The 21,925-nt window shown below is 41.1% G+C and overlaps 1 protein-coding gene across 1 annotated transcript in view; it reads left to right on the forward strand.

Annotated features, from left to right (window-relative positions):
* The first annotated feature begins 7,168 nt into the window (after positions 1-7,168).
* The window catches only part of LCT (lactase), a 51,170-nt gene continuing 36,413 nt past the window's right edge, over positions 7,169-21,925 (forward strand). Inside the window, exons 1-4 of the mRNA XM_029225647.1 lie at positions 7,169-7,808; positions 15,975-16,054; positions 18,727-18,810; positions 20,748-20,850. Of these exons, the coding sequence (XP_029081480.1) occupies positions 7,169-7,808; positions 15,975-16,054; positions 18,727-18,810; positions 20,748-20,850 (907 nt within the window). The remainder of the gene's footprint in view (positions 7,809-15,974; positions 16,055-18,726; positions 18,811-20,747; positions 20,851-21,925) is intronic.

Genomic DNA, 21,925 nt, shown 5'->3' on the forward strand with positions numbered 1-21,925 from the left:
AGCCCTCAAAATCAGAAAGGAAAGAGGAGGTGTTACAAGTTGTACCATGGAAATACAAAGAATCAGATGTTAACTGTGAATGATTGTTGGCCAACAAATTGGATAGCCTAGAAGTGGACTGCTAGAAACATACCTACCAAGATTGAATCATGATGAAATGTGAAATGTGAGTAGTCTGGTTAGTAGTGAGGAGATTGAATCAATAATCAAAAACCTCCCAACAAAAGTCCGGGACCATATGGCTTCACTGATGACTTCTACCAAACATTTAAAGAAGAATTAATACCAGTCCTTCTCAAACACTTCCAAAAAATCAAAGAGGAGGAACCACTTCCAAACTCATTTTATGAAACCAGCATTACCCTGATACCAAAGCCAGACAAGGACACCTAAAGAAAAGAAAATTATAGGCCAATATCCCTGATGTACAAAATAGATGCAAAAATCCTTAACAAAACTTTAGCAAAGTTAATTCAACAGTATGTTAAAATGACCATACAACATGATCAAGTGGGATTATTCCAGGATGCAAGGATGATTCAACATCTGAAAATCAATCAGTGTATTACACCAGGTTAACAAAAAAGGATAAAAATCATGGTCCTCTCCGTAGATGGGGAAAAAAGCATTTGGTAAAATTCAACATCCATTTATGATTTTAAAAAACTGTCAACAAATTGAATATAGAGAGAAAGTACCTCAACATAATAAAGGCCATAGAGACTTTCCTGGTGGTCACCTGGTTAAGACTCTGTGCTCCCATTGCAGGGGGCCCGGGTTCGATCCCTGGTCGGGGAACTAGATCCTGCACGCCACAACTAAAAACAGATCCTGCACACGACAACAAAGATTCCATGTGCCACAACTAAGACTCAGCATGGCCAAATATTAAAAATAAAGGCCATAAATGGCAAGCCCACAGCTAATCATACTCTTGGGGATGAGACAAGGGTGCCTGCTCTCACCTCTTATTCAATATAGTATTGGAATCGTAGCCAGAGCTAGGAAAGAAAGGCATCCAAATTAAGGAGAAGTGAAATTGTCACTATTTGCAGATGACATGATGTTGCATATAGAAAACCCTAAAGACTCCACCAAAAAACTTAGAATTGATCAATGAATTCAGCAAAATTGCAGCATACTAAATCAATATGCAAAATCTGCATTTCTATACACTAATAAAAACTACCAGAAAAAGAAATTAAGGAAATAATCCCATTTACAGTTGCATAGTAAGAAAAAACATACCTAGGGATAAATTTAACCAAGGAGGTAAAAGACCTGTACACTGAAAACTATAAGAGTGGTGAAAGAAATTGAAGAAGACACAGATAAATGGAAAGATATTCCATGCTTACAGATTGGAAGAATTAATATTGTTAAAATGCCCATACTATCCAGAGGAATCTACACATTCAGTGCAATCTCTGTCAAAATTTCCATGGCATTTTTCACAGAAGTAGAACAGACAATCCTAAGATTTGTATGGAACCACAAAAGACCCAGAATAGCCAAAGCAGTGTTGAGAAAGAATAAAGCTAGAGGTATCATGCTTCCTGATTTCAAGCTGTATTACAAAGGTATAGTAATTAAAACATTATGGTATTGACATTAAAACATACATATAGATCAGTAGGACAGAATAGAGAACCTCGAAATAAACCCATGTGTATATAGTCAGTTAATTTACAACAAAGGAGCCAAAAATATACGATAGGGAAAGACGGTCTCTTAAATAAATGGTGTTGGGAAAACTAGATCACTACCTTACACCATACACAAAAATTAATATGGATTAAAGAGTTGGAGATTAAACCTGAAATCATAAACTTCCTAGAAGAAAACACAGGTGGTAGGTTCCTTGATATCAATCTTGGCAATGATTTTTTGGATTTGATTCTAAAGCAAAGGCAACAAAAGCAAAAATAAATAAATAGGACTACATCAAACTAAAAAGCTGCACAGCAAAGAAAACCATCAGTCAAATGAAAAAGAATGGGAGAAGATATTTGCAAATAATGTATCTGATAAGGGCTTAATATCCAAAGTATGTAAAGAATTTATACAAGATAACCATCTAAAATGGGCAGATAATCTGAATAGGCATTTTTCCAAAGAAGATATTCAGATTGCCAACATACATGAAAAGGTGCTCAACATAACTAATCATCAGGGAAATGAAAGTCAAAACCACAATGAGCTATTACATTACACCCATGAGAAAGGCTATTATGAAAAAGACAAAAAATAAGTGTTGGCAAGGATGTGGAGAAAAGAGAACGCTTGTGTAATATTGGTGAGAACCTCTATGGAAAACAGAGGTTTCCCAAAAAACTAAAAATAGAACTACCATATAAATCCAGCAATTCCACTTCTAGGTATTTATCTGAAGAAAATGAAAAAGCTAACTCAAAAAGATTGATGCACCCTCATGTTCATTGCCACATTATTTACAATAGCCAAGACATGGAAGCAACTTAAGTGTTCACTGATGGAAGAATGGATAAAATGTATATATATGTACAATCAAGTATTATTCAGCCCTAAAAAGAAGGAAATCTTGTCATTTGTGACAACATGGATGAAACTGGAGGGCATTATGCTAAATGAAATAAGACAGACAAATAATATGTAATCTGTGGAATCTAAAACATTTTTAGAGTAATTAATGTATTCGTTTTATTTTTTTGGCTGTGTCGGGTCTTAGCAGCAGCATGCGGGATATTTTCGTTGTGACACATGGGCTTCTCTAGTTGTAGTGCACAGGCTTCTCTCTAGTTGTGGTGTGCGGGTTTTCTCTGTCTAATTGTGGCGCGAAGGCTCCAGGGTGTATGGGCTGTGTAGTTTGCGGCATGCTGCCTCTCTTGTTGAGGTGTGTGAGCTCAGTAGTTGTGGCATGTGGGCTTAGTTCCCCTGCAGCATGTGAGATCTTAGTTCCCCGACCAGGGATCGAACCCTCGTCCCTTCATTGGAAGGTGTATTCTTTACCACTGGACTACCAGGGAGGTCCCTAAAAATACATTTTTAATAAAATAAAAAATGAACTCAGGTACAAAGGCTAGATTGGTGGTTGCCAGAGGTGGAGGTGGTAGGTGGGTGAAATGGGTGAAGATGGTCAAAAGGTACAAACTTACAGTTACAAAATAAATGTCATGGGGATGTAATGTACATGGTGACTATAGTTAATAACACTATTTGAAAGTTGCTAAGAGAGTAGATCTTAAACGTTCTCACCACACACAAGAAAAAAATTTGTATCTATGTGTGGTGATGGATATGTTAACTAGATTTATTGTGGTGATATGTGTGCAATGTATACAATCATGTACACCTGGAACAAATATAATGTTATATGTCAGTTGTATCAATTTTTAAAAATTAATTTTAAAAAGGAAAAATGCAAGCTTTTCTTATAACTTTGTAGAAGAGGCTTTTTAAAACTATGTATATATAAAAAAAAAAACTATGTATAAGCAGAGATGCCATAAGGAAAAAAATTAATAAATTTGACTACACCAAAGTTTAAAAATTAAAAACCAGAGCTACAGATTGGGAAAATGTTTCCTCAACCTATATACGAGAGAAAGGATTAATGTCCAGGAAAAATAAGCTGCAGATGAGAAGAATATACTATATATATGTTTCAATAGCTATATATTTTCTCAGTTTATAATGGGAAAAAGGTTATTTCCCAAAATGGATACAGAGCTGATACAAATCAATTTTAAAAATCATTCAAAATTATAAACACACTAATAATTTGATAATATTATAATAGCATTGGTGGGTTTGTCTGGAATTTGATGTTGTAATGCACTACTGGTAGGAGTATAAATCAGGACACTCCTTTTAGGGAAAAATTTGTCAGTACCATTAGAAGTTAAAATATAACTGACTACCCTATTATCCAGCAATTGTACTCTTCAATATTTTCCCTGAAGAAATAACCAATATATGTATAGAAAAAGGCATATACAATGACATTCATTGTGACATTGTGACACTGAAAATGGAAAATAACCTAAAACCTAATCAACAAAATAATGATTATGCAAGGTCACACAGTGCAGCTTTCAAAAAGAATAAGATATATCAATATTTGCACAATGTGAAGATCTCCAAGTTGTGCTATATGGTAAAAATACCAGTTGTAGATCAATACTCACATTATAGTACCTCTTATTTTGTAAACTTGTTAGGTAAAAGTATATTCTTTATGTACATACACATGTAATAAATGGTGAATACTTTTTAGGAAGTAGCTGGGATTAGGTATAAGGCAAATGGAACTATTATCTAAATTTTGGGGATATTTATGAGAATGCATTTATTTAATATTTCTATAATTAATATAATATGCTTTTAGAGAGATAACAATGATTATAAACACAGGAATCTGAAAAATGATACATTTATATGAAGCTGTCAGGGCCACCTTGAAAATTCCACTAAGTGAAATAAAACTTTCTATTAAAATGAATATATATATACATTTCCAAGACAATTCTAGGAAAAAGAATGATAGAAGAGGCCATGTCCTATCATAAAGTGAAAAGTACTACGCTACACAGGTATAAAAATTAAAATACTGTGGTACTGGCACAGGAATAGATAGACAAGGAGTAGAAAGTCTAGAAACACATATGTCTAGATAGATATTTCATTTCTGATAGTTGGCATTTCAAATAGTGGGGAGAGAATGGCCTATTCAGTAACCCATTAGAAATTGATAAACCCTACCACACAGCACAAACAAAGTTAAAATTCAAGATGGGCTAAAGATCTAAAGATTAGAAACAAGAATATTAAATAATACATTTGACACAAGCTTTCAAAAATATGGTACCAAGTAATGTATTTGGAAGGACACTATAAACCAAATTTTAAAACTAACACTAGGGGGAAGCTTTTTTTCTATCACATTTTAATACATGATATCCAAACTCTATTAAGAGTTCTTATATCAATAATAATTTAAATAATAAAAATGTATAAAGAATATAAAGAAGAAAAACAAGTAGCCAATTAACCTGAAAAGCTACCCCTCTAAACAGAAACAAGTGTCCAAAATATGAAGTTTTATAACAGGTGTGAGCAAACCAGAGAGATTTAGACACACTTCTAACTGTAGGTAGGATTTAAATTTGAAGAAGCCTGTTTTAGAAGACATTGGATTACAATAAAAATTCCAAATGGGCATGCCATTGAGTCAGCAACTTAATTTCTAAGAATCTATCTTAAAGAAAAGAAATGTGGACAAAGATGTATAACTAAAGATACAGATATTAATTTGCAACATATTAAAATTAAGAACCAACCAGTGTTCAATACGCAAGAGTTTAAACTATGGTACAACCTTACTGTGGAATGCTATGCATCTGTTAAAAAGGAGTGGGTCTACATATTCTGGTATAAACAGAGCTCCAAGCACTATTAAGTGAAGGAAAATAAAAAGCAACTGAGGAACGCTACATAAGACATAATTCCATATATGTTAAATTATATGTTTTAAATGTTATACACATGTATGTTTGCATTATATATATGTAATAATAGCTATCATTCAGTTGCATTGTTCTTAATATGCTAATGAATGACCTCATTTAAATCTCACAACCTATCTATCACCATTATACAGATGAGGAAACAGGCACAGAGAAATTTAGTAACTTTCGCCAGATGAGATTTAAACACTGGCATTCCAACTCCTGAACAGCCATTAATATGTACAGAGAAAGGAAACTGGAAGGAAGCACAGTGTTGAAAGTGATTACCGAAGGGAAGGGAAGAGGGGAATTAGTAAGTTTTCATATATATTTCTGTATTGTGTGAATCTTTCACAAAATGTGTTCATCATTTACTTACATATTTTAAATTTTTTTATTTTATTTATTTTTAAGATTTATTATTTATTTATTTTTGGCTGCGTGGGGTCTTAGTTGCGGCACTTGGGATCTTCACTGAGGCATGCGGGATCTTCTGTTGTGGCACGTGGTGTCTTCATTGCGGCTCCCAGGCTTCTCTCTAGTTGTGGCATGCAGGTTTTTCCTCTTCTCTAGTTGTGGTGCGCTAGGCTCCACGGCACATGGGCTCTGTAGTTCGTGGCACACGGGCTCTAGACGGGGCGCAAGAGCTCAGTAGTTGTGGCGTGCAGGCTTAGTTGCCCTGTGGCATGTGGGATCATAGTTCCCTGACAAGGGATCGATCCCGTGTCCCCTGCCTTGTAAAGTGGATTCTTTACCACTGAACCACCAGGAAGTCCCTACTTTTTTTTTTTTTTTTTATTGGCTGCGTTGGGTCTTTGTTGCTGTGCGCAGGCTTTCTCTACTTGCAGCGAGTGGGGGCTACTGTTCATTGCGGTGTGCAGGCTTCTTATTGTGGTGGCTTCTCTTTTGCGGAGCAAGGGCTCCAGGCGCGGACTCCAGTAGTTGTGTCACGCAGGCTCAGTAGTTGTGGCTCACGGGCTCTAGAGCACAGGCTCAGTAGTTGTGGCGCACGGGCTCAGTTGCTCCGCTGTGTGTGGGATCTTCCCGGACCAGAGCTCGCACCCGTGTCCCCTGCATTGGCAGGCGGATTCTTAACCACTGCGCCACCAGGGAAGTCCCCCTACATGTTTTTTTTTTTTTTTCGGTATGTGGGCCTCTCACTGTTGTGGCCTCTCCCATTGCGGAGCACAGATTCCAGATGCGCAGGCTCAGCGGCCATGGCGCATGGGCCCAGCCGCTCCATGGCATGTGGGATCTTCCCGGACCGGGGCACGAACCCGTGTCCCCTGTATTGGTAGGCGGACTCTCAACCACTGCGCCACCAGGGAAGCCCCCCCCAACATGTTTTTAAAGGAGAAAAAGAGTTTGGCGAGGAACTCACTTTTGTTCTGCTATGTAAATAAGTTTTAAAATAATTTGTAAGTAAGAAAAAATGTGGAGAACTTTTTTCTTCAGACACTTCCCAGGTTCCTTGGAATAAATTGTGTGAGAAGTTTGAGGTTTTTGTGTTATCTCTTATAGTTTTAAAATTTTTTGATGTTACATAGGTGAATCACATACTGATTTTATTATCGTAGATAACCCAGTTACATAGTTAAGTGTTTACAGTCACTTAGTATTTTACAACCTCAACTGTAGTTATAAAGTAAGTATTCCACATACCTCCTAACAGTTCCTTGAAGATGGAGCTAGTCTGGCATTTAGTCCTTATTGTCCTCCTAAGTTTTTCTTGTTGGGGGTTAGACTGGGAATCTGATAGAAACTTCATTTCAGCTGCTGGTCCTCTAACCAGCGACTTGCTACGCAACCTGAGGGGTCCACTGGGAAACCAGGATTCTCCCTTTGTAACAGGAGACAAGGAAATTTATGTTTGTCGCCAGCCACTGCCCTCTTTCCTGCCAGAGTACTTTAGCAGTGTTCGTGCCATTATGATCACTCATTACAAAGTATTTCTGCCGTGGGCACAGCTACTCCCAGAAGGAACCTCCAAGAACCCAGACAAGGAAACAGTGCAGTGCTACCGGCAACTCCTTGAGGCCCTCAAGAGTGCTCAGCTTCAGCCCCTGGTGGTCCTGCACCACCAGACTCTTCCTGCCAGCACCGTCCAGAGAACTGAGGCCTTTGCTGATCTCTTTGCTGACTATGCCTCCTTCATCTTCCACTCCTTTGGGGACCTAGTTGAGATCTGGTTCACTTTTAGTGACTTGGAGGAAGTGATAATGGAGCTTCCCCACCAGGAATCAAGATCTTCACGTCTCCAGATCCTCACTGATGCCCACAGAAAAGCCTATGAGGTTTTCCATGAAAAATATGCTTCTCAAGGTGAGTACACATGACCCAGGTGGCTGACCCACCGGCAGCCTTCATTACCCACCTTCCTCCACCCTCCTTAAAGCAGGACTCAGCATTTCTTTCCACTTACCTCCAAGTCCCCTTGGGACTTCCCTGGCAGTCCAGTGGTTAAGACTCCGAGCTTCCACCGCAGGGGGTATGGGTTCAAGCATCCCTGGTCAGGGAAGTAAGATTCCACATGCCACAAAGCACAGCCAAAAAAAAGTCCCCTCATATCTATTTATTAGTGAGAAATTAATACCGTACTGAAGATTTCCCAGTGGAGGTAGGTAGCGGTGGTTTACATTGTACAGTGCCCAGCATTCCCTTTGAAAAATATCTTTTGAGCCCCCTTGCCCAATCCTTTTTTTTTTTAATAAATTTATTTATTTATTTTTGGCTGTGTTGGGTCTTTGTTGCTGTGCACAAGCTTTCTTTAGTTGTGGTGAGTGGGGGCTGCTCTTCGTTGTGGTGAGCGGGCTTCTCATTGTGGCTTCTTGTTGTGGAGCACGGGCTCTAGGCATGCAGGCTTCAGTAGTTGCGGCACGCAGGCTCAGTAGTTGTGGCTTGCGGGCTCTAGAGCGCAGGCTCAGTAGTTGTAGCGCATGGGCTTAGTTGCTGTGCGGCATGTGGGATCTTCCCAGGCCAGGGCTCGAACCCATGTCCCTTGCATTGGCAGGCAGATTCTTAACCACTGCGCCACCAGGGAAGTCCCCTTGCCCAATCTTGAGTCTGCACTATCACCGATTATCTTTCTGTCCTTTCTCCAGTCCTGCCTCCCTGACTCTTCCTACGATTTCAAGATTGCCCATCCTCTCATCCACCCCGTTTTCTTTTATTTATTTATTTATTTTTATTTTGTGTGTGTGTGTGTGTTTCGGTCATGCCCCTCAGCTTGGGGGACCTCAGTTCCCCGACCAGGGATCAAACCCATGCGCCCTGCAGTGGAAGCCCAGAGTGCTAACCACTGGACCTCCAGGGAATTCCTGAGCCTCCCCTTTTTCTTATGCAAAGCGAGTTACATGTTCTAGTTGAAGCCTATATTCCAGCAGGGGAGACAAATACAAAGATAAAATAATAATATGCTGACAGATAGTGAGAAGAGCATGCTTACAATTGTCCGTATTCCTGCTTCATGGCTAGTTTAAGGTTCCAATTCAGTAGGCCCAGATGGAATCAGGACATTGATTTTAATAAATTCCCTAGGTGAATCTAGGCTAGGTACACCAAAAAATTGGTACACCAATTTTGAGAACCAATTTTGGATTATATATGCTTCCTGGTTTTTATTATACACTGTATGTATATTTTTATACATAGTATATAATACATCTGCATACTTGTATACTCTACCTTTGAAACTTAACATATTTAATGAATATATTCTTATTTTATTAAAAACTCTTTGAAAGCATGATTTTCAGTGTTGTTACAGGTTCCCATTATATTAATGGATCATAGAGTTTAAAATATTCTTTCATTTTTGTATATAAGTTTATTTAATTTTCACTATTAAAAATTATGTTGAGCTTCCCTGGTGGTGCAGTGGTTGAGAGTCCACCTGCCGATGCAGGGGACACGGGTTCGTGCCCTGCTCCGGGAAGATCCCGCATGCCGCCGAGCGGCTGGGCCCGTGAGCCATGGCCGCTTTTAACCAACATATGTTGGTTAAAAGCAAACTAACTTTTCGAAGGTGGGGATATTGAATAATATCCCCCAAACTGAAAAGGAACTTTGAGACCAAAAAGTGAAACAGGCAACTCCATAAAATGCAATTATGGAGTTTATTGTGGGTAATTTACATATGGGTAAGATCGGGTGAACAGCGATCTGGAAGCATTTGCAGCTGCATTCCTCACTGCCAAAAGGGGCACAAGAGAATTTAAAGGGGCCAAAGCTAAAAATGCAATCTGATTATTAAGGGAGAAGCACATCTGCACCAGTGGGACTGGAAGTTTTTCCATCCCCTTGGGGGTCTCATGACCTTTATTCCTTGAGGACCATTAACCATCTGTGTCAGCTAAAGAGCATTCTTCCAGTTCTTATATCTGATGAAGACAAGGGTAAAAGTTGATAGGAAACTTATCTGGCTTGGGTGCATTACTTGTGAGTAGGCTAAAGCTCAGTCACACAGGAAGGGGAGGGGTTAGGACTGTGGGCCTAAGATGGAGCTGACAAAATAGAGTCAGTGTGGTTCAGCCACACAATAACTAACACCCATGGAGTGACCACTCAGTCCAGCAATTAAAATATAACAGAATACTGTGGTGATTTTGTAACACAGAATTACTGAATCACTATGTTGTGCACATGGAACTAACATAGTGTTGTAGGTCAATTATGCTTCAATTTTTTAAAGAGTAAGAAAACAGCAAAAAATTATATATAATATATAATACATATATATAATATATATATTACACCACTTCACATCAACTAGGATGGCTGTAATAAAAAAGACAGACAGGGACTTCCCTGGTGGCGCAGTGGTTCAGAATCCGCCTGCCAATGCAGGGGACACAAGTTCCAGCCCTGGCCCAGGAAGATCCCACATGCTGGAGAGCAACTAAGCCTGTGTGCCACAACTACTGAGCCTGTGCTCTAGAGCTCAAGAGCCACAAGTACTGAGCCTACGTGCCACAACTACTGAAACCCATGCACCTAGAGCCCGTGCTCCACACCAAGAGAAGCCACCACAATGAGAAGCCTGCGCACCGCAACGAAGAGTAGCCCCCACTTGCTGCAACCAGAGAAAGCCCGCGCACAGCAATGAAGACCCAATGCAGCCAAAAATAAATAAGTAAATAAATTTATTTTTTTAAAAAAAGACACAATAACAAGTGTTGGCAATGATGCTGAGAAATTGGAACACTCATACTTTGCTGGTGGGAATGAATTATGGTGCAGCCACTTTGGAAATCAGTTTGGCAGTTCCTCAAGTTAAATTTTAGAGTATGACTCAACAATTCCTCTCCTAGGTATATATCCAAGAGAAATAAAAGCAAATGTCCAGACAAAAACGCATCACAAATGTTCATAGCATTATTCATAATAACCAAAAGTGGAAACAACCCTAATGTCCGTCAATTGATGGATAAACAAAAAGTGGCATATCAGTACAATGGAGTATTACTCAGCCCTTGAAAGGAATGATGTACTGATTCGTGCTACAACATGATAATCCTTGAAGACATTATGCTAAGTGAAAGCAGCCAGTCTCAGACCACATATTATATGATTTCATTTATATTAAATATCCAGAGTAGACAAATCTATAGAGACACTAAAGTAGAGTAGCTGTATCTGGGGCTAGAAGAGAGAATGGGAAGTGACTGCTAATGGTTATATAATTTCTTACTGGGTTACTAAAATGTTCTGGAATTAGTGGAGATGGTTGCACAGCTTTGTAAATGTACTAAAGACCACTGAATTGTATACTTTAAAGCGATGAATTTTATGGTATATGAATTATATCTCAATTTTTTAATGTTAAAAAATTAATTGGAAGGTTGAGGGTTTATAAAACAAAACAAACCATACCACAACTTATGTCTACTTGTATATTCTTCCCTATCTCATCTCCCATTCTCCCCCACCCCATCCCAGGTTACCACTGTGCTAAATATTCCATCTATTTTTATTAGTCTATGGCTTTCCTCTCTTCCCCATTTGGTGTCCGTAATGGAGGTACAAGGTCAAACATTTTAAATAAAAATATTTAATTACAGAAAAAGTGGGATTTTACTAAATATATTGTAGCCCCCCAAAATTCACCATGTTTTAAAAATATGTTTAAAAATTAAATTCTCGAGCTGCCCTGGTGGCGCAGTGGTTGAGAGTCTGCCTACTGATGCAGGGGACACGGGTTCGTGCCCCGGTCCGGGAGCCTCCCACATGCCGCGGAGCGGCTGGGCCCGTAAGCCATGGACGCTGGGCCTGCGCGTCCGGAGCCTGTGCTCCGCGATGGGAGAGGCCACAGCAGTGAGAGGCCTGTGTACCACAAAAAAAAAAAAAAATTAAATTCCCATTTACTGCTGATTAGAAAATAAACAATGTGAAATGCAGTTCTGATTTTTTCCTAAGAATTTTTTTATCAGGGTATGATTTACACACAGTGAAGTGCATAGATCTTAATTTTACACTTTGATTAGCTTTGACAAACCCATACATCCATGTAACCCATACCTTTATCAAGATATAAGACATTAACCAACACCTCCAAAAATCCCATTCCTGATCAATTTTATCCCTTCCTAGTCAATCCCTACCCAAGGAACAACCACTGATCTGACTTCTATCAGCATAGTTACGAATGGAATCATACAGTATGTACTTTTTTGTTTGTCTTTTTTCATTCGGCATGTTTGTGAGATTATTTTGTTGCTGTATTAGTAATTTGCTCCTTGTTTCTTCTAAGTGGTGTTCTATCATGGATGTATCACAGTTGAGGGGCATTGGGGCAATTTCCAGTTTTTATCTCCTATAAATAAGTTGCTATGAACGTTCTTGTACAAGTTTTTGCATGGACATATGTTTTCATTTCTCTTGGATAAATACCTAGGAGTGGAATTGCTGGATTACAGGGGAGAGATATATTTGACTTTCTAAGAAACTGCCAGTTTCCCAAAGCAATTGTTCCATTTTATACTCCCACTAGCCGTGTGTGAGAATTTCAGTGGCCTCACATCCTCACCAACGTTTGGCGTTTTCATCCTTTCTATTTTAGCCATTCTGATGGTATCTCATTGAGATTCCATTACTTTTTAAAAAATATAGTTTCTATCCCAACTGCATGTGTGCTTAAACAATATAGTATTCAATTTTGATTGGTTTGGTTTTGAGCATCATGAAAGAGTATTATACTTTTTGTAGTCCTCTAGGACTTCTTTTTTCTCCAACAAAACTGTTTCAAAAACTTATTCATATTGTTGAATATAGCTATAGTATCTTCTTTTCACTGCTATCTGATATTCCATTGTGGGACTAAGCCACATTTTATTAATTAATTCTCCTGCTTATGTGCATCAGCCACCAGAATGGCTACTATTTTTAAAAAACAGAAGATCCCAAGTGTTGGTGAGGATAGAGAGAAATTATAACCCTGTGCATTGCTGGCCAGGATGTAAATGGTGTAGCCACTATGGAAAACTCTGTGGCAGTTCCTCAAGAAATTAAACATAAAATTACCATATGATCTAGCACCTGTGGGTATATACCCAAAAGAATTGAAAGCAGGACTTGAACAGATATTTGCACACCCATTTTCATAGCAGCATTATTCACAATAGCCAAAAGATAGAAATAATCCAAAAGCCCAGACAAGGATGAATGGATAAAGAAAATATGCTAGATACATACAATTGAATATTATTCAGCGTTAAAAAGAAATGAAATTCTGACACATGCTACAACATGAATGAAACTTGAAGACATTATGCTAAGTGAAATAAGCCAGACACAAAAGAACAAATATTGTATGATTCCACCTATGTGAGGGACCTAGAATGATCAAATTCACAGAGACAGAAAGTAGAATAATGATTACCAGAGTCTGGGAGGAGGGGGAAATGGGGGAGATACTGATCATGGACACAGAGTTTCAGCTTGAGATGATGGAAAAGTTTGGGAGGTAGATGGTGGTGACAGTTGCACAACAATGTGGATGTATTTAAAGCCACTTAAAAAAAATTTTAATGGTAAATTTTATGTTATGTATTTTTACCACAATTCTGAAAAGTTCTTTTCTAATCTTTCTATATGTGTTATTATAAACCTCCTATTGATGTTTTTAATGTGCACCATGGGAAGGATACAAAAGAAGATTCTTAGCAGAGAGTCAGGGGGAGAGCAGGAGAGTGAACATCCCTCTCACATAAGAGTAGAGTTGCACACAGCACCCTCCTCTTGTACAACACTGGAACACAATCTACAGCAACACTTGAGTCCCCACCCACCTCTTGAAGCATTGATACTGGCAGTTCAGTACTGTCCGTATTACTTTTATTGAAGCATTTAGGGCAAAAGAGAAAGGAGCAAACTGAAAGGGACTATTTTTTAATGGACAACGGCAATGGTTTTTGGAGGAAGGACTTCCCTTTGTGGTGGAAACAGAATGGAGCTTATCCTTAGTGAAATCTAGTAATGCCTGTGAGGGACATGAACTTACACAGTGCTGTGCAGTGATTTTTCTACATGGCCTTGAAACAGTTAATTCTCAACCCACAGCAAATACTGATTTTGAGTTCTGTAGACAAGAATACCGACTTTTAACCATATCCAGCAAAAATTACAAGATAAATTATCTTAAGCCAGAGCAATTACCCCCCATTTCATTCCCAAGAAAACATGAAACTGCAAGCTTAGAATGAGAATCTAGTTTTGAGTAATCTGCATTTTACATTATTTTAAGAAGTATAGTTTGTGCTTGCACTGGGAACAGGTTGGGAACCATATCGGGAAGTTTATTTTGTATGATATGAGAATTTCTGGGACTTCAGGTACATTTGTTCACTCTGATTCTAAAAACAGCTTGTAAAGTCAAATAGAAGTGATTTGTGGGTCAATTGTGCTTAGGGATTAACTGTACTCTTGTGTCATGTCATTGATCCAGAGATAACACTAAATTGTACATTTTAAAGTGTTCAGCACAGTCTGAGAACATGTGTTCTAGTGAGCTGATGTGATGATAGACTGAAGCATGGAAATCTGTGGAATATGAAATGGCTCCATCGGGCACAATTACTGAATAACTGGAAAATATCGTTATCTTATCAGAATGAGGACTAAATGTCTCTGAGTGATATTCCCTTCTCAGGGGATTTCAAAGTTCCATTATGTTTATCAAAATAAGAACTTTGATAGTTGGCAGCGGTTGTTAATGGTGGTTTCATTGACTGGGGAGATCTTTCTCCTGTATAGAATTTGGATGCAGGAGAGAAGTCAGCCATATAGTCTTATAGTTTAAGTCTCAAACTCTGGTTTCATTCAATTTTTGTTTACTGTTTCCAAAGCACAGGTCTGAGCACCTGCCTATGCACCCAGTCCTAAGCTTGCTGTTTGGAGGGCCTAGAGAAATGTTTAAGTTTGCTCCTCAAGGAGCACACAATCCAGCAGGAGATAAAGACTTATGCACATCAAAGAGTTAGATGGCACTGCTAACAACTGAGGAATCCCAAGTCCACAGCAGCGTGTTTCAAGTTGTGGTCTGAGCATCACTGCCTCAGAAGCACCCAGGAAGCTTGTTAAAAGGCACTTGCTCCTGGGCCCACCCCAGTCGGCTGACGGGAAGGACAGGTGATTCTGATGCACATAAGCTTAAGCACCACTGTTAGGTGATCAAATGTCAAAGCAAGTGGGTACAAGCTGCACAGGTTTATATTTCCTTCATGCGCAGTAAGTGTCGAATGGACATTTGCACAGCAAAAAAGGACAGGTAACAGCAGTCCCCTGAGAACGCCCTGCCTTTCAAAAGTCCCTCCCCACTTGGAACTCTTAGCTGTTTGGAACCAATGGTTCCCAAGCTTTAGTGTGTATCAGAATCACCTGGAGAGCTTGTAAAGCACGCAGAGGCCAAGGTTTATTAGGAACTTAGGACGCAGTTCTCTCCTTTCCGCCTTTTACATTGCTCAGGGTTGGGGGAAGGAACTGCTTTTATTCTTACAAAAGACTTTACAAGTGTCCTGCACTTCACCATCCTGATTTACATGAAACACTCTTTAAAAGGACGTTTTTTATTTTTTTTTAATTTATTTAATTTATTTTTTTTGCGTTACGCGGGCCTCTCACTGTTGTGGCCTCTCCCGTTGCGGAGCTCAGGCTCCGGACGCGCAGGCTCAGCGGCCATGGCCCACGGGCCCAGCCGCTCTGTGGCATTTGGGATCCTCCCGGACCGGGGCATGAACCCGTGTCCCCTGCATCGGCAGGCGGACTCTCAACCACTGCGCCACCAGGGAAGCCCAGGACATTTTTTTAAAAGCTACCTTGTTTTCTAAAATCTTTCAGCTAGGGTAAAACCATGTGAGTGATTTCTTAAGAAATCCTTTTTAAAGTCAGTGAACATGGAATAGAAAGGTCAAGAGGAAATGAGTTCGCCAGGGGCTTCTGGGGTCACAGGCTCCTTCCTCTCTCACCTTCAGCCCTTCCTCTGGTTGGTTTCAGGCCAAAAGCTTTCTGTGGTCCTGCGAGCCCAGGTGGTCTCCGAGCTCCTACTAGAACCGTCTACGTCTGCACTTGCCAAGGTAATGACAGCCCAAAGAAATAGCATCTGTAACTTCTCAGGAAAGTTGCTATTTTAATTTTAAAAAACCAAGAGAAATTTTTGTCTGTTGGCTTGACATTCTTTTTTTTAATCTATTTTATTGAAGTATAGTTGACTTACAATGTTGTGTTAATTTCTGCTGTACAGCAAAGTGATTCAGTTATACATATATATATATATATTCTTTTTCATATTCCTTTCCATTATGGTTTATCACAGGATATTGAATATAGTTCCCTGTGCTATACAGTAGGACCTTGTTGTTTATCCATCCTCTGTATAATAGTTTGCTTGACATTCTTACAAATGCCTCTTATGAGTGTTATGCATTCTCTAGATTCATAATTACTTTAAAACAAAATCCTATTTGTTGTAGCCCCAGCTCTCACTTGGTCAAGTGTCAGCTTTTGCCTGTACAAAGAAGTCAGATGCCTCTGCTCTTGCTCTGACTTTTTATTAAAAGAGCTTCTTAGAAGAGAGGTCAGTGTTTTTAGCAAAACAGATACTAGGGTAAAGGTTTTTTTTTTTCTTCTTTAAATAATGTCCCCCTAGAGTGCCCATCCTGGTTTTGACCTCCTCTAAATACACCTTTTAAATATAATTTTAATAAGAAAAGTTAAAACATCTGAGAATTTAACAGCTTTGGCCCTTGTAATGTTGGCCGCAGGGCGGTATGGAACGCCCTCAGGGAAAACAACTGATTTCTGTAGTTGTGCAGCACTGGTGTCTGTGCTATGATGGAGGCCCCATATGCCAAGGTCCAATTTCAGATTTACCAGCTCAGGGATTTAAAAACCAGACATGATAAGGTTCTGAAATGGCCAGGTCCAAGACTGATTGTATGGCCATATTACCATCTAAATTCTTTTACGAGGGGCGATAATTGCTATCAGTTATGAGCTCAGGAGACCAAAGTGCTGATTGAGAAGTGTTTGTCAAGCAGCAGTCTTTGAACTGGTCTCTCTGCCCCCACTCCTGCCACGCATCTGGGCCACCTTCCGAAAGCACAGTTTTGTTCATTTCCCCACTGAGAAGCTACACTCCCCTGAATTGGTGAAATTCCTCAGGGCCTTCCAGAATATGGCTCACACAGGCCTTCTTGCTCTCTGGCCTCACCTTTTTGTCCCAGCGTGTATGCTATTTTTCCTGCCGACTCTCCTGCATTCCCTAACTCAAGTCCTATCCTCCTGGCCTTCCTCAAATCTCTTCCAACAAAATTCTATCTATTTTTAACATCTGTGTGGATGTGCCCTCCATCAGGAGGCCTCTGTTAATAATACTCCCTCACTCAACCTGATGTGATCTCTCCCAGCTTGGAACCCTTAGCCACTTGTTTAGATCAGCGGTCCCCAAGCTTTGGTGTGTACCAGAATCACCTGGAGAGCTAGTAAAGAACACAGAGGCCAAGGCTTAATGTGGAGGGTTGCCGTGGGCCTTCATAGGCGTCCCAAGTTCCCAGGTGAGTCTAATCCCCACCAAGATTTGAGGACCACTGATGTGGATTTTTCATATAGCACTTAGAACTTTCTGCCTGTTCTTCATATAGTCGATGCATCTGTTAACACTCTGTATCAAGTTGGAAGCTTCTGTGGATCTCACTCATCTTGAAACCCAACACAGTGACTTTCAAGGGTATGAACTCAATGATCACATGCTGTATGGAATTGACAAACAAAGCAAGCGCTGATAGGGCAGAGGGGAAGGTTCGAGTGGAGCTCACCAGCGGGGAGCAAGCCTGTGGAATGTTGAGTAAACACCAGTGATAACTTGACTGGGAAAGCCATAGGGAGCCAGAGGAGAGTCAGTTATCAAATGTCACAGTGCACTGGGTTGTCAGCAGATACCATTATTGACGGTCTTTGTCCCAAGGGAAGAGAAGGGGAGAAGACAGGCAATGATCTGGTCATGGCCAGGATAGAAATGGCTCGCTGAAAAGGGTAGGGAGGGGATCACCGTGGTATCTGCATATGTTTAGACTCTGAATCTGTAGTTCTTAAAGTATATGCAGGCCAGAGACAAGGCAGAGGGGTATGTCCTTAACTGGAGCACAGACGGGGTCCATGGACCATGAGAGTTCTGTTCTCCAATAATAATGTGGACCAGGCTAAGGCCACCTGGGGTGGACTTTAAACTGTGGCCTGAACGTAGCCAGTGACTATAGCCTACAATTAAAACAAAACCCCAAACCCCAGTAGGGTCTGCCGAAATTACTAAGGGGCCTGTGGGTGGGTGAGGGCCGCACTGCCTCCGTCCTGCAAAGTGGAAGGCCATGAGGAGGGTGCTGCTCAGGGCAGCTCTGGCCTCTGACTCCCTTCCTTCGTGCTCATCCACTTGGTGGAAACCCACCCTTTCTGGCATATGGTGCTTCTTTCATTCACTCACTCATTCAATTGTGCGCATTTATTGAGAGCTTCCTGTGTGCCAGGCTCTTTGCTGAGTGCACACGTGATGTATTCCCCACAGCACGTAGGCACACCCCACACACATTCTCACTATGTCCCCAGCTTTTCCTCATCCTGCTTTTCCCTTGGAAAATCCCACTTTGGAGTATTCCATTTAGTAATAAGGGGAGAAACAAAAAAAGAATACTTCTGAGCAGTTCTTTGTCTTGAAATTCCTTGTGCTCTGATCATCCTATTTACTTATTTCCAGGACGCAGTTGACTTCCTCTCTCTAGATTTATCTTATGGATGCCAAAGTGAGGCAGGTTTCCGGCAGAAGCTGAATCAATTGCAGGTAATTTGAGCTGTTTTCCATATTGATGATGAATGGCAAAGTTTCCTGAGAGCATATTAGACATTTAATGCTTCAGCTGATGTGTAAACTGAACTTCCTCCAAGAGTCCATATACTTGCAGGGAATTCCCCAGCGGTCCAGTGGTTGGGACTCTGTGCTTGCATCACTGCCAAGGGCCTGAGTTCAATCCCTGGTCAGGGAACTAAGATCCCACAAGCTTCTCGGTGCAGCCAAAAATAAGTAAACAAATAAAAGAGTCCACATACTTGCAGAGTTGCATCTGGAGAGATTCCTATAGAGAACATCTGGAGGTTAGATAGTCTTCCCTGGAAAGGATAATGAGGGTTGGCTTGTTAAGGTAAATATTTACATGGATCCTCTGCTCTCTTGTGTAGAAAACTACTGAGAATCCAAATTCCAGTGTTCATTCTGAGATTAAAACAGACATTTCATGGATGTGGTCATGTAGATATTTATCCTGACAAGCCACCCCTCACTATCCCTCCACTCTCCTCAGAGCATCTGCACCCCCTCTCTGAGCCTCAGCTGCTGCTCCCCACTGGCACACAGGTGTCTTAGGGCCTGAGGACCCACAGCACATCCACAGGTTCTGAATTCTTCAGGAGGTACATGTAGGAGTCCCACGTTCCCTTCTCAGAAGAGGCTTTGCTCACCAGAGGCTTCCCCACTCAGCAGAGGGCTCCTGCAGCTCTCCAGTCCTGTGATACCACAGGCTGCCTCACTGCATATGGATCTTCCAGGGAGGGGAAAACCCTCGGTTCCCTTAGGAGTTTGGCTTTGCGCACTGACCTGGCCCAGGGAAAGAACAAGACTACGTGGGTCACAGCTCCACTCACTGGTTCTGAGCGACTTACTTGGTTTCTCAGAGATTAAGGCTTGAGGCTCATTGTTACTGGCTGCTCTGAGAAAATAAAGAACCCGCCTGGCTTCTTTTTAAGTAGTTGCTATTGGTATTTCTCAGTGGCTGTTAACGACTAGAGGAAGAAAACTTAGTGTGGGAAAAATGACAAAACCCAACCTCCCCCAAAAAAGGTAACCTAAAGTGAGGTCAAACAACATGTCAGCCTAAAGATGTTTCTTTTGACACTGAAATGGCTAGAAATGGGAGAGAAATTACACCTGCTCCAATTCTAATGAAGATAGCTTCTTTTAAATTTCTTTATGGAGTATGTCAGATATATCCAAAGGTAGAAGGAAAAGTAAACTGAAGCCATCCCCAGCTTCAAAAGCTATCAATTCCTGGCTGATCTTGTTTCATCTATACCCTACCTTCCCCCTCTCAAACCAGATTGTTTTGGGTTTTTTTTTGTTTTTGTTTTGTTTTGTTTTGTTTTGCATTATGCGGGCCTCTCACTGTTGTGGCCTCTCCCATTGCGGAGCACAGGCTCCGGACATGCAGGCTCAGCGGCCCAGCTGCTCCGCATGTGGGATCCTCCCGGACCGGGGCACGAACCCGTGTCCCCTGCATCGGCAGGCGGACTCTCAACCACTGCACCACCAGGGAAGCCCCAAACCAGATTGTTTTGAAGCAAACCCTAGACACCCATAAACATCTTGACAGTGGCGCCTGACTGAGCTTCTTGTAGCAGCACAGGCCCCTGACATGAGCAGACTGCCTTGTTCCTGGTCCTAACACAGTGACTGGTTCTAGGAGGTACCTTGTAGTCTGAGGTGATGGCAGAAATTAGCCTGTCTCTTTGGTGGGGGGTCAGTGTAGAGAATGGTCTATGTTACTGAAAAGTGTAGATTTTTCTCCCTCAAGTCTAGAGTCGGCTCTCTTTATTGACTGAGACAGCTAGCAGTCATTTCCAAAACCAAATTGAGTGTCGTGATTTCTTATCTTTAAAATCTGTCCCTGTTAACAAAAAACTTACTCTAGGCAGCTTCAGTTCACTTGCTGGCCTATATCATTTCAGACTATTGAGCCAAAAGTGGAAGTTTTCATCTTCAATCTGAAACTCCAGGACTGCCTCTCCACAAAGAAGAGCCCAGCTGATCTGTTCTTCAGCCTTCTCACAGGTGAGTGGACCATCACTGGAGAGGTTTGGAGTGATATTTGGTGCACTGGCTTGTGGGGTAGCTATTTTAAAAGTCTGGGGTTCCAATGGGAGGAGCGACCAGAGGAGGGGTGGTCTGAGAGCCCATCCCAGATGAGTTTAATGTCCCTTGTCTTCTTGTTGTTCATCTTGATCCCTTAGCTCCCACTGACCCAAGAAAGGAGAGAGGTTCTGTACGAGGATGGTAAGGATGCCTTGGTCTCATGGAAATAAAGACCGTCAGGCCTCAAATGTCAGGTGTAAGCATGGCAACTGCCCTGTGTCCATCTGTCCACTTCCATTACCCCTCCCTCTAAGGTCTCTCATCTCTGCCCCACTTGGCAGGGCTGCCTCTCTCCCCTCAGCCACCTTACTTTTGTTCATTTCCCCATTACCTAATCACAATCTTCAGGTATAAGACCCACAGCTCATGGAGCATCTCCTTGGTGTCTCTTAGTTCAAATTCTTGAGAGTGAATCTGATGGGTGGGCCGTGTAATCAGAAGATTGCTCCTGGGACTTCCCTGGTGGTCAAGTGGTTAAGTCTCTGTGCTACCACTGCAGGGGGCACGGGGTCCATCCCTGGCTGGGGAACTAAGATCCCACATGCCACATGGTGTGGCTATTAAAAGAAGGAGAAGAAGAAGATTGCTCCTGGTCCAATCCGGCCAAGGGAAAGTAGGAGGTCCACTAAGGCCTCAGGGGCTGAGGACCACTAGACACTCTGCAGGAAGGGCCAAGGGGCACGCTCCTGCATGCCTGGATATCCAGTTCAGTCTCCCTGTAAGGTCAGAATATGGGAGAAGCTGGTAGTGCCCTTTCTACCACCTGTAACCAGTGCTGAGCTGGCTTCACAGACCTCTTGAACTGCATCCATGGATACCACTTAATAACTCTTGCCCTAACTCATCTTTGATGGTATAATGATTTCTGCTCTTAAATCCCATCACTTTCTAAATGGTTAAAATGGTTAATTTTATGTTTATGTATAGTTTCTTACAAAAAAAATAAAATTCCGCCCCCTCCTGATATTTGAGTTTTGAGTCAGTTGTTCTCCTT

The sequence above is a fragment of the Monodon monoceros genome, unplaced genomic scaffold (assembly GCF_005190385.1).
Source record: "Monodon monoceros isolate NGI ecotype Baffin Bay Population unplaced genomic scaffold, NGI_Narwhal_1 Super_Scaffold_16, whole genome shotgun sequence".
NCBI classification, from domain to species: domain Eukaryota; kingdom Metazoa; phylum Chordata; class Mammalia; order Artiodactyla; family Monodontidae; genus Monodon; species Monodon monoceros.